Source organism: Urtica dioica, chromosome 6 (assembly GCF_054948205.1).
Source record: "Urtica dioica subsp. dioica isolate 48M chromosome 6, U.dioica_male_clone48M_v1_H2, whole genome shotgun sequence".
Classification (NCBI taxonomy): domain Eukaryota; kingdom Viridiplantae; phylum Streptophyta; class Magnoliopsida; order Rosales; family Urticaceae; genus Urtica; species Urtica dioica.
The window spans coordinates 867855-879796 of NC_142761.1; the positions used below are offsets into that span (position 1 = coordinate 867855).

An 11942-nucleotide genomic window follows, 5' to 3' on the forward strand; every position below is an offset into this window, starting at 1 on the left:
TGTATTTTGACCCAAAGAATGATATTGAGGCCAATCCTAGCGGTGACTTGATCGATCTCACCTATTATAGGTCCAGGACAATCCTAAGCCATTAAGTTCGCCCATTCAAAGGTTGGCCTTAGATACAGTATTGCAATTATTTTCAAATCAGTCCGCATCACAAAAATTCACCTTCGATTCAATACAATCTTTCTCCGATTGATCTTCAATATTCGGTAAAATAAAACTAGACAATCAGACATTATGGTTTATTGCCATGTTAAGTTTATAACGGTTATGATCAATTCTTAGAGAACAACAGATAATTGATAATTGATAATGCTTGAAATGCACTCATTGAGAGAATAACATTATATAATGAGTCCATTCGGGATTCCCTTGAAATGAAGTACTTAGATCCGCAATTGGCGAGCTGAACTCTTTTCAGCTCAGCTCGACCAAATTAGCAAATATACTCCAAGGAACGGATATATATATATATATATATATATATATATATATATATATATATATATACACACACTTCAACAAGCTCCCAAAATTTTGGGAACCGAAGATCATTCGCATCATTCTCAACCATTTTGTCAATTCCGAACTGAGCTGCATATGTGTCGAGAGTTGAGAAGAGAAAACTCGCTCAACGGTCACGTATCCCTCGAATATATTGGAGCTCGACAACCTTTTGTGGCCGTCATTCAGAGTTTAGAGTTGTCGTCATTCTCATCATTGCGAGTCTGTCTTCATCGTGCACATCATCGTTGATTGATTGATTGTGTCTCCACTTTTGAGTTTTTAAAGTTGATTTCATTTTATTTATTTCTTTGTTGTTTTTACATGTCAATACTATAGAGTCACTAGACATATATCTCATTCTATACCACCATTTTATCATTGTGATTTTTCATTCTATTCATTATATTTGAAACTCAGATCTATGCTTATTTTCTTTGAGCGTAGATTTTATTTTGACAAATTTTCTATTTGATCCTTGTTATAATATTATAATTGCATTTTTTTTATACATTTTTCATTTTCTTAAGGAGTGTTGAACTTTTAGTTGAGATTAATTTCTTGTGATCTTAATTTTTTTTCCCTATATATATCTGTCTCTGAGGAGCTTTTTACTAAAAAAAAAAAAGTAAATAAAAAACAAAATAAACTCCTCCTATTCTTCAATGAATTTAAAATAGCTTTAAAAAAATAAATATCACAAATAACGAGCGAAAACGCTGCGTTTCGACCCATATCGCCCTCTCTCTCTCTAACCTTTTTATCCCACGCAGCTTCTCTCTCTAAAAAAACAGAGAAAAGAAGAACAAGAAACGAATTGTAGAGCTCAGCACAATCTGCTCTCTCTGATCCCCGAACTCTCTCTGAGTTCTTGAACCGAAACGCCACATTACGCTTCGAAACGCCGTTGAAACACGCTCTAGTATCGTAGGTGACACCATTCCTAATCGACCTATTTTTTTTTCCTTTCAATTTTGTGTTTTTGGACGAAATTTGGAACAAAGCTTTTGCATGGTTCGAAAAATTTGTAATTTCGGCTTCTAAAGCCTCCCTGTATGGATTACCGATTACAGTGTCGGTTTTGTGTGATTGAATTTAGGGTTCGCAGAGAGAAGCAATACGTTTTGGATTCTGAATCGTCAGGGATTCACAAATTCAGCATGGAATTCTGGTTATTCTTATAGCTCATTGATAAATAAATAAAAAGGTCAGTAGTATCCTTTTTTCCCAATTAGTTTTGCATTGAAATTTTGAAACCGATTTGATTATGCTTTAATTTATGGGCGTTAATCTGTTTTTGGTGTTGTATTGTTGCCTCAGTGAGTGAGAAAGCTTTTGAATACATGACATTGTTAATTCAGGATTCTTAAATTTTAGGGCTTTGTGATTAGAAGATTAGGAACTGCGTATGAAATTGTTGCCAACTGATTTGATTCAATGGCGTTAATCTGTTTTTGTTGTTGTATTGTTGCCCCAGTGAGTGAGAAAGCTTTTAAATACATGACATTGTTAGTTCGGGATTATTCAATTTTAGGGCTTTGTGATTAGAAGCTTAGGAACTATGTATGAAATAATCCCCAACTGATACTGATTTTATTATGCTTTAATCCAAGGGCGTTAATCTTTTTTTTTTTTTTTGGTGTTGGATTGTTGCCTCCGAGTGAGAAAGCTTTCGATTACATGGCATTGTTAATTTGAGATTGTTCGGATTTAGGGCTTTGTGATTAGAAGCTTAGGAACTACGTATGAAATCACGTTAAAGGACTGGGACGGGTATCCAATTTTTTTTTTTTCATTGTGTTATAAGGAATGCGCATTATGTGATTAGCGTTGGCTTTCTTGATTCATCAGGGTATTGTTTCGTATTGTAGTGATTATAAAGACAATTTTTTTTACAGCGAGTTATGGCGTTTCGGAAATTCGTTCCTTCAAAGGACGCGCCTAGTGTTTCCATGAAGCCGTTGAATTTCTCCATCAAGATACACGACAATTCCCGGTTCGTAGATTCGGGGGCCGGTCTTGCCACGGAGCCTGATGTGGACGTTGAGCTCAGGGAAGTTTATTTTCTGATAATGCATTTTCTTTCATCGGGACCGTGCCAGAGAACTTGCGGGCAGTTCTGGAATGAGCTCTTGGAGCACCAGCTCTTGCCTAGAAGATACCATGCCTGGTATTCACGGAGTGGTGTTCATAGTGGGGACGAGAACGACGATGGTGTATCGTTGCCTTTGAGTTATAGTATGTTGGCTGAGAGGTACGTACAGTTTGTTTTCTTTGGTAGGTTCGATTAAGTGTGCCAAAAAAAAAAAAAAAAAAAAAACCCGTAAACCGGACTAGACCATCGGCTGTTTAGACCGGTGGTCTGGTCTAAAATGATTTTTTTTTTTTTTTTTTTTTTTTTTATGTTAATTGATCGAATTTTTACGTTAATAGTTAAATTAAATTTTTTTAGGTTTCCACTAGTTAAATTTGTAAAAGAAAGTTAAAAAAAATTCAATACAGTATAAACCGGCTGGACAGTCTAAAACGATTGGGTCCGGTTTAGTTTATTTTCTAAAACGGTTCGGTCCGGCTTTTAGACTGGTTTGAGACCAGACCGGACCGTGCGCACCCCACAATCTCTGGGTAAGTATTTTGCTGAGCGTAAAACACAGAGAAAATTTATTATCGTGTTGGCTTGGCTGCATAAACATATCTTCTTCTTCTTCTTCAAAAGGTAACCTTATTTTAACTTTCATCGCTTTGCTTATTACTTATTAGGTATTCGTACGTGGAAAAGGATCACCTGGTAAAGCTCTTAAAGCAGTTGATTATAAGTAGAGCTCATCCTTCGCGGGCTTTAAGCGGAGGAAATGCACCGAACGCTGCTGATGTACCTACTCTTATTGGGACAGGCTCATTTTCACTCCTAAGCTGTAGGTGAATTGTAATTTTTATTTTAGCGTTTTTGTTTTAACATTAGGGTGTGTATGGTGTGTAGTGGTTTCACCGTAATCAGATTGACGAGAACTGTTTTAATGTACTGGGATGACCATAAACCAAGAATCACACATTTGATGCTTGATTGATAATACAATATTTTTAGTCAAATTATTGGGAATATTTGGTTGGATAGAGTAATGTAGTATGTAAATATATTTTGTTAACTAAATTGTGAGTCAGGAATATTATAACAAAACGAGAATGATGATTGGGATAAATTTTTTCATATGAGAATATAGATAATTTAATTTTTTTAGGTAACAAGATGAAAGATAGTCTGGATTACACCTATTTTATAGCTTAGAGATTACTTCGTTTTAAGGTAATAATAGTCAAGTGACCACATAATTGAGAAGCTTTACTTGTTACTACATACTGAAAGTAAGTAACCATAGCTAAACATACCAAGCACACTCTTGCGTTATAATTCAAGAAAATAGCGAGGTTCTCATTGTTTGACTTTAGTGTTCCTTTTGAAGGTAAAAAGTAGTTTATCATCCCCATCTCATCTTTCTTTATTAGTTTATTCCTCATAAAAACTCTCTTTACTTCCCTTGTTTCGGTCTTTCTTATTTCAAGTAGTCTACATTTTTTTTTTTTTCCTCTCTAATGCAAATAAATGTGAAATAACCTCTACACAGATGATAGGGATAAAGTAAACAATGAAACTCGGCACCCACCAACTTACATGCGATGGCCTCATGTAAAGGCTGATCAGGTCCGCGGACTATGTTTGAGGGAAATCGGGGGAGGTTTCGCTAGACATCAACGAGCACCGTCGATTCGGGCATCGTGCTATGCGATCGCAAAGCCTTCAACCATGTTTCAGAAGATGCAAAACGTCAAGAAGATTAGGGGGCATCGGAATGCAGTTTACTGTGGTACGTTCGTAATTTCCAGAAGATCATTTTAAGAAAAAGTCATCTTCACTCCGTAGAGGTTGCTAATGATACGAACTGACTATATTATTTTTGTATTGATTAAGCTATAAAGGAAAGGAAATACAATGTTTATATTGGATTTTTGAGTGGTCCGTGCTCTACCGGATGAGAATTTCCTCGTCACTCAAATTTTCTCAAACAGTTTTCATACCTCAACTCCATTAATTCCTTTTATTTAGCATTCTATATTTAACCCTCTATTTTATCTTTTATTATTATAATACCCCCAATATCTAAGGTCCTAACAGCTAACTATTTTGATTTCTCTTGGTTTCACACAAAATAAATAAATTAATAAAGTAAATCCAATGCATTTTCTGTGTAATGAAACAGTCCCTTTTTTTCTTTTTCTTTTTTTAAATTGTTGTGGAATGAAATTGCAAGCTTATCATGTAAAATTCTCTGTTCTAGCCTTATAATTCTGTGAAATGTAAAATATATGGATATAATTTCTGCAGCTACAATTGACCGTTCGGGGAGGTACGTTATTACTGGTTCAGATGACCGCCTCGTAAAAATCTGGTCAATGGAAACAGCATATTGTTTGGCAAGCTGCCGTGGACATGAGGTGAGTTTCGACTACCTAAATAGTTCATTATATATACATATATATATATATATATATATATATATATATATATATATCATCAGGATGTTATAATTTTGGTTATTTGTTTTGTTTCGTTCATTTGTTCTTCAAAGGGTGACATCACCGACCTGGCTGTGAGTTCCAACAATGCTGTGGTGGCATCGTCGTCGAATGACTGTATAATCCGAGTCGTAAGATTTGTTTCCAAATGAATTCATTCGTTCTTTTCTCTTATTCCACTTTATTTATTTCAATTTTTTTTTTGTTTTCAATATTTGCCATCGTTCCAGTGGCGTTTGCCAGATGGTCAACCGATTTCAGTTTTGCGGGGCCACACTGGAGCCGTTACTGCTATTGCGTTTAGTCCTAGGCCTGGATACGTATACCAGCTTCTTTCGTAAGGCTCTAGTCTCATTTTCCATGACTACCATGATCTTCCTTTCAACGTTTATGGTCAGAACTCAAGCGTCTTTTTTTTTTCCTTCTCGTTACAGGTCATCTGACGATGGAACGTGCAGAATTTGGGACGCGAGAAACTCTCAGTTGAGTCCACGTGTATATGCGCCGAGGCCTTCTGACGGTATCGTGGGTTAGTTGCTCATTTTTCATAAACAACCGAGAATCGTTTTTTATTTTTTTTATTTTTTTTTATCTTCCAAAGCGTTTATATTCAATTACGATTGCTTGGTGTCAGGGAGAAACAATGGCCCTTCCTCTAGCACTGGCGTGCAAAGCCATCAAATCTTTTGCTGCGCGTTTAATTCTAGCGGAACAGTTTTCGTCACTGGTAGCTCAGACACACTTGCAAGGGTTAGATTTTTTTATTTTTTTTCGTGTGTGTTATCGTTCAAATTCAAAATAATTTGGCAAAAAATATGATACCATGGTCCTTGCAGGTGTGGAGTGCTTCCAAATCAAACTCTGACGATTCTGACCAACCGAATTATGAGATAGATGTGCTAGCTGGGCATGAGAACGATGTCAACTATGTACAATTTAGGTTAGCTTTGCTTGTATAGCTTCATATCATAGCACCAAAGAAAGAAAAATAACATCGTTACACTATATGATGATGTGTGTTGCTCACTTTAAATTGCAGTGGCTGTGCTATAGCATCTAGATTTATGACAGCCGACAATGCGAAGGAGGAGAATGTTCCAAAATTTAGGAATTCCTGGTATAGCATCTGATTTGTTTTTCTTACCTAGTCTGACTCCTTTCTATTTCGAATCTTTTCAAATACTTTTTTTTTACTAAGCACATAATGTTAACATTAGTCACTTGGTTCATTGATTTTTTAGGTTCACTCATGACAACATAGTAACCTGTTCTCGTGATGGAAGCGCAATCATTTGGATTCCAAGATCAAGACGATCTAGTGTAATTAAATTCATAAACCATCCTTTTGTTTCTTAGTTTTAATTTATATAATTAAATGATGAAGCAGAGTGGAAACTCCTTTGTCTTAGTTTAACTCGTGTTTCTTTCATAGTTTTTGATGTTATCGTGACATCCATTTACGTATGGTTGTGCAAATAGAATGCTCTAATTTCTTCTTTTTTTTTTTTTTTTTTTTTACGGTTCAGGCAAAAGCTTGCCGATGGATACGGGCATATCATCTAAAAGTTCCACCGCCACCGATGCCACCTCAGCCTGTGCGTGGAGGCCCTCGCCAGAGGATTCTTCCGACCCCTCGAGGTGTCAATATGATTATCTGGAGCCTTGACAATCGTTTTGTTCTCGCAGCCATTATGGGTAAGCTATTACCTTTCTAGCCAACTTTTTTTCACATGCTATTAAAGCAATTCACTTGATTTCTTCTCGATTTTAATAAATGCTTTTTAAATCAATTTTCTTATTAAAATGTTGCATTTTCCTCATAATGCAGATTGCAGAATATGCGTATGGAATGCTTCCGACGGGAGCTTAGTCCATTCGTTAACCGGGCATAGTGAATCTGTAAGTGGTTTGAGCTTTGTTTATGCTATTTGTATTAGAGATTTTCTAAACAGATGCGAATATTATGTGTCTCAATTGGTTATATAATATTCTTCGTTGTTGATTGGAGGTGTCTTTAGTGAGTTATTTTTCTGTTCTCATTCTTATGAATTGCAAAATGAAATTATACTAACTTATTTTCGTAATAGACGTATGTTCTAGATGTTCACCCTTTTAATCCACGGATAGCTATGAGTGCGGGCTATGACGGAAAAATCATTGTGTGGGATGTGAGTCTCCATTTTTTTTTTTTTTTGCAATTAAAAAGTTTTTCTCCTTCTATTTTATTGAATGCTTTTGGATATTTTTTTTTTTCATTGCTATATCAGATTTGGGAAGGAAAACCGATAAGGACACATGACATCTCACGTTTCAAACTGGTTGATGGGAAGTTTTCACCGTAAGTCTATTCAGTTTGATATTGCATTGTCTATTTTTCTGCCATTTTATTTTGAGCAATTTATTATATGCCATCTTTGTTTTTTGAAGTGCTTACTTATGGTCTGTTGCTTTGATTCCTCTTCTCATAACTGTTCATATTCATGATATGCAATTTTTCTTCAAATTAGGGATGGGACGTCCATTATTATGTCCGATGATGTTGGGCAGCTTTATATAGTAAACACTGGCCAAGGGGAATCGCAACAGGATGCAAAATATGATCAGGTATAACTGTATATCATAGAAGAATGCTTCTCGAATCCTTTTGCGTTTTAACGGCACAGAAATGTTAAATTATTTCCTTTCTTTTGCAGTTTTTCCTTGGTGACTATCGCCCCCTTATTCAGGATACCCATGGGAATGTACTCGATCAGGTTTATTGATCATATTCATTTGTAGTGCCAAATTAATATAAATTCTCAGTTGGACTTGTCTATTGTTTCTTGGAATTATTTTATGTATATTTTCAATCCCTATATCTGATAATTATTTATATTTCCATCTAACTTACAAGCCATATTATGATGATACCCGGCAATGAACTTTATTTTTTACATCTACTCAATTTTTTAGTTTATACTTTTTCACTACATACAAATACAAAACTAAAAATGAATAGATTAGTGGATAATGAATAGATTTAAAAAAAATATTGGTTTAAAAGAATTAAGGACTCTGTTATACTTATACGTGCCATGGCAACTGAATCAGGAAACTCAGCTTCCAACATTCCGTCGGAACATGCAAGATCTTCTTTGTGATTCAGGTATGGCATAATTTTTTTTTCTTTTTTATGTGTTCACAATAACCTGTTTTCTTAATATAACGCTTTCTTTGAAAATTCTAGGCATGATACCATATCCAGAACCATATCAGAGTGAATACCAGAAGAGACGGTTAGGGGCTATGGGTGTTGAATGGAATCCAAACTCTCTTAGACTTGCCACCGGACCGGATTTCACTCTTGACCCGGAGTTTCAAATGCTACTACCATTAGCAGACTTGGACATATTGACCGAACCACTACCCGAGTTCCCAGACATGATGGAATGGGAACCGGAAATTGAAATTCACAGTGACGATAACGATTCCGAATACAACGTCCCCGAAGAGTATTTAAGTGGGGGAGACCAAGGAGGTGTGTGTTCGAGCTCCGCCGCCGAATCGGAGAGTACTGAAGAAGATGATGGTGAAACTGAAGAGGCTCAGTTGGATAGCATTCGTAGATCGAGACGGAAGAAGAAAAAATCTGAAGTAAGTTGTTTATTTGAGTTGTCCTGAATTGGGAGAGGTGACTAATCCTATTTTTAATTTTTTTCTAATTTTTTCTCTTACTTCAGATTGAAGTCATGACATCTTCTGGAAGGCGTGTGAAGAGGAGAAATTTCGATGGGGCCGATGGCAGTTCGATAAGGAAGAACAGAGCTAAGAAATCGAAAAGTGGCCGGAAAGCTTCGAGGAAAAAATCGTCGAAATCAAAACTGAGACCGCAAAGAGCTGCTGCGTTGAACGCTCTGAATCTGTTTTCCAAGATTACGGGGACCTCTACCGATGGAGAATATGATGACGACGACGACGATGGCGACGATAATGATGACGATGATGACGGTTCGGAAATTGAAACTTCGGAGACTGGTTCTGCCCTTGGAGATTCAAACATCGAGAGTGACAGGTCTGATAAATCTTTGCAACACGAGCAGCGGAGGCGTTCAAAAGGAAAAGAAACTTCGTTTGACGAGTCCGAGGAAGATTTGAAAGGCAAGGCTCCCGAGCTACCGGTGTATCCCGGGAATCGGGCGAGGTTGGTCCTCAAATTGCCGAGTAAGTATTCGGTTCGAGACAGAGTGATGTCTCAACGTCATAAGCTGGATGATTCGGCTGGTCCCTCTTCGGAAATCCCTCGAGAAAATGTGATCTTCTCAAGTTTTAGGGCTGATGACAGAGTTAAGGAGTTGAGTTTGGCCGAGAGCTCGAATATTGAGAACATGAAATGGGGTGGTATCAAAGCTCGTACGACCAAACGTCGGAGGATAGGTGAAGCGACAAGTGTTTCTACCGATTTTCGCTTGGATAAAGATGACAATGTAGAAGCGCAAAAGCACGAGGCGGACATTGATGGAGTGACTTTGTGTGACAAGGTCAACGGGACAGTGAAGTCAAGTTCTCTCGAACATGAGGTTTCTGACAAGACGACAAAGTCAAATGGCAAGGATAATGAGAACCCGGCTAAAATTCCCACTGAAAAAGCTGATGATACCAACCATGTGTCCACAGAGTCAAAGTTTAGTGGGGCTTATGAAGAACCAGAAACCTGTGAACACGAAATAAAGTCTTTAGTAGGAAACTCGGAGAACGGTGGATGTAACTCCTTATCGGAGATTGCTATGGGCACAGAACAAGAGCCAACTTTGCCCAAGGATGGCAATGGTGGCACGGTCGATAAACTCGACTCTAATGATAGAGATTTCGGCTCGGTGGAATCAGAGATCGGATGTGACGAGAATGCATCGGCGGTGAAAGATTCGGCTGAGCCTGATTCACGCAGCAAGAAAATGTTCGTTGCTGTTTATCGACGCACTAAATCACACAAGGGAACTTCTAAATTAGTGGGAAGCTCGTCAAATACAAGCAATGGAAATCCGAGTGTCGGAGTCGATTCTCGCGAAGGGTCGGTCAATGAATTGCCTAGAACACCCTCGACCGAGTTGAGGACATCGACGAGCAGTCCCGTGGCTGAGGATGTAAAGTTGACTCAAGGACCCGAACCATCATCGTCGTCAGGGTACAAGCTCAGAAACACCCCGAACAGCTCTAGGAGTAGAAATCAACCGTCAAATGAAGAATGGGGTTCGAGTTCTTCTAGGGCTACGGTCGGTTTGAGGTCGACCAGAAACAGGAGAAGCAATAATTATGCTCGCGAGACGAGTCCGATAGAGACACGGAGGCCAAACAAGCCGTCGAGAAAGGGATGGTTAATGTCATCCACGCACGAGGAAGGGTCTCGGTATATTCCTCAACTCGGCGACGAAGTGGCGTATTTGAGACAGGTAAAAGTTTCTTGCAGATTAGCTGTGTATAACTCGCCAGTGGGTTCATTTATCTTTCTTTCTTTTTTTTCTTGCAGGGTCATCAGGAATATCTAGAACACAACCGAGGAAGAGAACCGACTCCTTGGACGTCACTGAAAGGAAACGTAAAAGACGTCGAATTTTGCAGAGTGGAAAAGCTCGATTACTCTCCGCTGCCCGGATCGGGCGAGAGCTGCTGCAAAATGACGCTCGTGTTCGTGGACCCCGCGTCCTCCGTATATCACCAGTCGTTCAGAGTGACTCTTCCCGAGATGACCGGTTTTCCTGACTTCCTCGTGGAAAGAAGCCGATACGATGCTTCGATACAGAGGAACTGGACTCACAGGGACAAATGCAGAGTGTGGTGGAAAAACGACGGCGAAGAAGACGGTGGTTGGTGGAACGGAAGAATTCTCGCTGTCAAACCCAAATCCGCGGACTTCCCAGATAGCCCGTGGGAGAGATATACGGTCCAATACAGTAGCGACCCGACAGAGACCCATTTGCACAGTCCATGGGAGCTCTTTGATATCGCTGCTGCGTCGGAACATCCTCGTATCGATGATGACAGCAAAGCCTACATCCAGTCGGTGTTCGCCAAGTTAGAAAAGTCTAGCAAGCCTCCACAGGCAAGTATCGATGATCGCAGTTTCGTATCTTCAAAATAATGGGAACAATATATTTTTTTTTTGGGTCTGAAAGTTTTGTAATTTCAGGATCGGTACGGAATTATCAAGTTGCGGCAGCTTTCGCAGCGGACAAATTACAACAATAGGTAAGCGGGTTTTTGACCACTATTACTTTTCCCTGATCGACTAGGAATATCGCGAGCTGATTGGAATTTTAATGGGATTTTTTTTTTGGCAGCTTCCCGGTCCCGGTATCTCTTGATTTGATCGAGTGTAGGTTAGAAAACGACTACTATCGAAGTTTAGAAGCAGTTAAGCACGATTTCGAAACGGTGGTTTCGAACGCTTTGCAACATTTGGGTAACAAAGTAGAGTTCTCTGTGAAACTAAAACGGTTGACTGAGTGGTTGACCAAGACATTTTCAGCTTTTGTGTAGCTTCTTCTCCTTTCAAAGTAAAAAAAAATATGATCAGTTGGAAGAGAGTGAGGTTGACAATTTTATCTTTGTATAGATGGGTAGATAATCTTCAATTTTCCTATTCAAGTTATTTTAGAAATTTGTTAAATTTTTGTTATGGATATAATTCTTTTGAAGAGGAAAACTTGCACCGGTGTTGTGCACAAAATCGTTCTTTTGTATAGATGAGACATTTTGACCTAACCATTCAATAACACCCCAAAGCAAAGATGGGTCTTTTGTCTTTCATTATCTTCTTTGTATAATTACCTCTTTTAACGCATTTTTCTGCTAATGAAACACACACACACACACACTCTAAGTAA

General features: G+C 38.3%; 1 protein-coding gene across 2 annotated transcripts; it reads left to right on the plus strand.

Moving 5' to 3' along the window:
- The first annotated feature begins 1251 nt into the window (after positions 1-1251).
- On the plus strand, positions 1252-11868 carry LOC149392692 (WD40/YVTN repeat and Bromo-WDR9-I-like domain-containing protein). Of its 2 annotated transcripts, XM_089618395.1 has the most exons (25): positions 1252-1437; positions 1610-1717; positions 2409-2764; positions 3271-3425; positions 4134-4373; positions 4892-5001; positions 5136-5213; positions 5313-5419; positions 5517-5611; positions 5717-5832; positions 5919-6022; positions 6122-6199; positions 6324-6402; positions 6609-6777; positions 6911-6981; positions 7170-7250; positions 7350-7420; positions 7590-7686; positions 7776-7835; positions 8173-8227; positions 8309-8715; positions 8802-10508; positions 10586-11158; positions 11246-11304; positions 11397-11868. In XM_089618395.1, exons 3-25 carry the CDS (start codon positions 2415-2417, stop codon positions 11593-11595), a joined length of 5061 nt encoding a protein of 1686 aa, XP_089474521.1. In that variant the 5' UTR covers positions 1252-1437; positions 1610-1717; positions 2409-2414; the 3' UTR covers positions 11596-11868. The 2 variants fall into 2 exon arrangements, with proteins under 2 accessions (XP_089474521.1, XP_089474522.1); XM_089618396.1 differs by lacking the exons at positions 1252-1437; positions 1610-1717; positions 2409-2764 and having other exon boundaries at positions 3337-3429.
- The last annotated feature ends 74 nt before the right edge of the window (positions 11869-11942 follow it).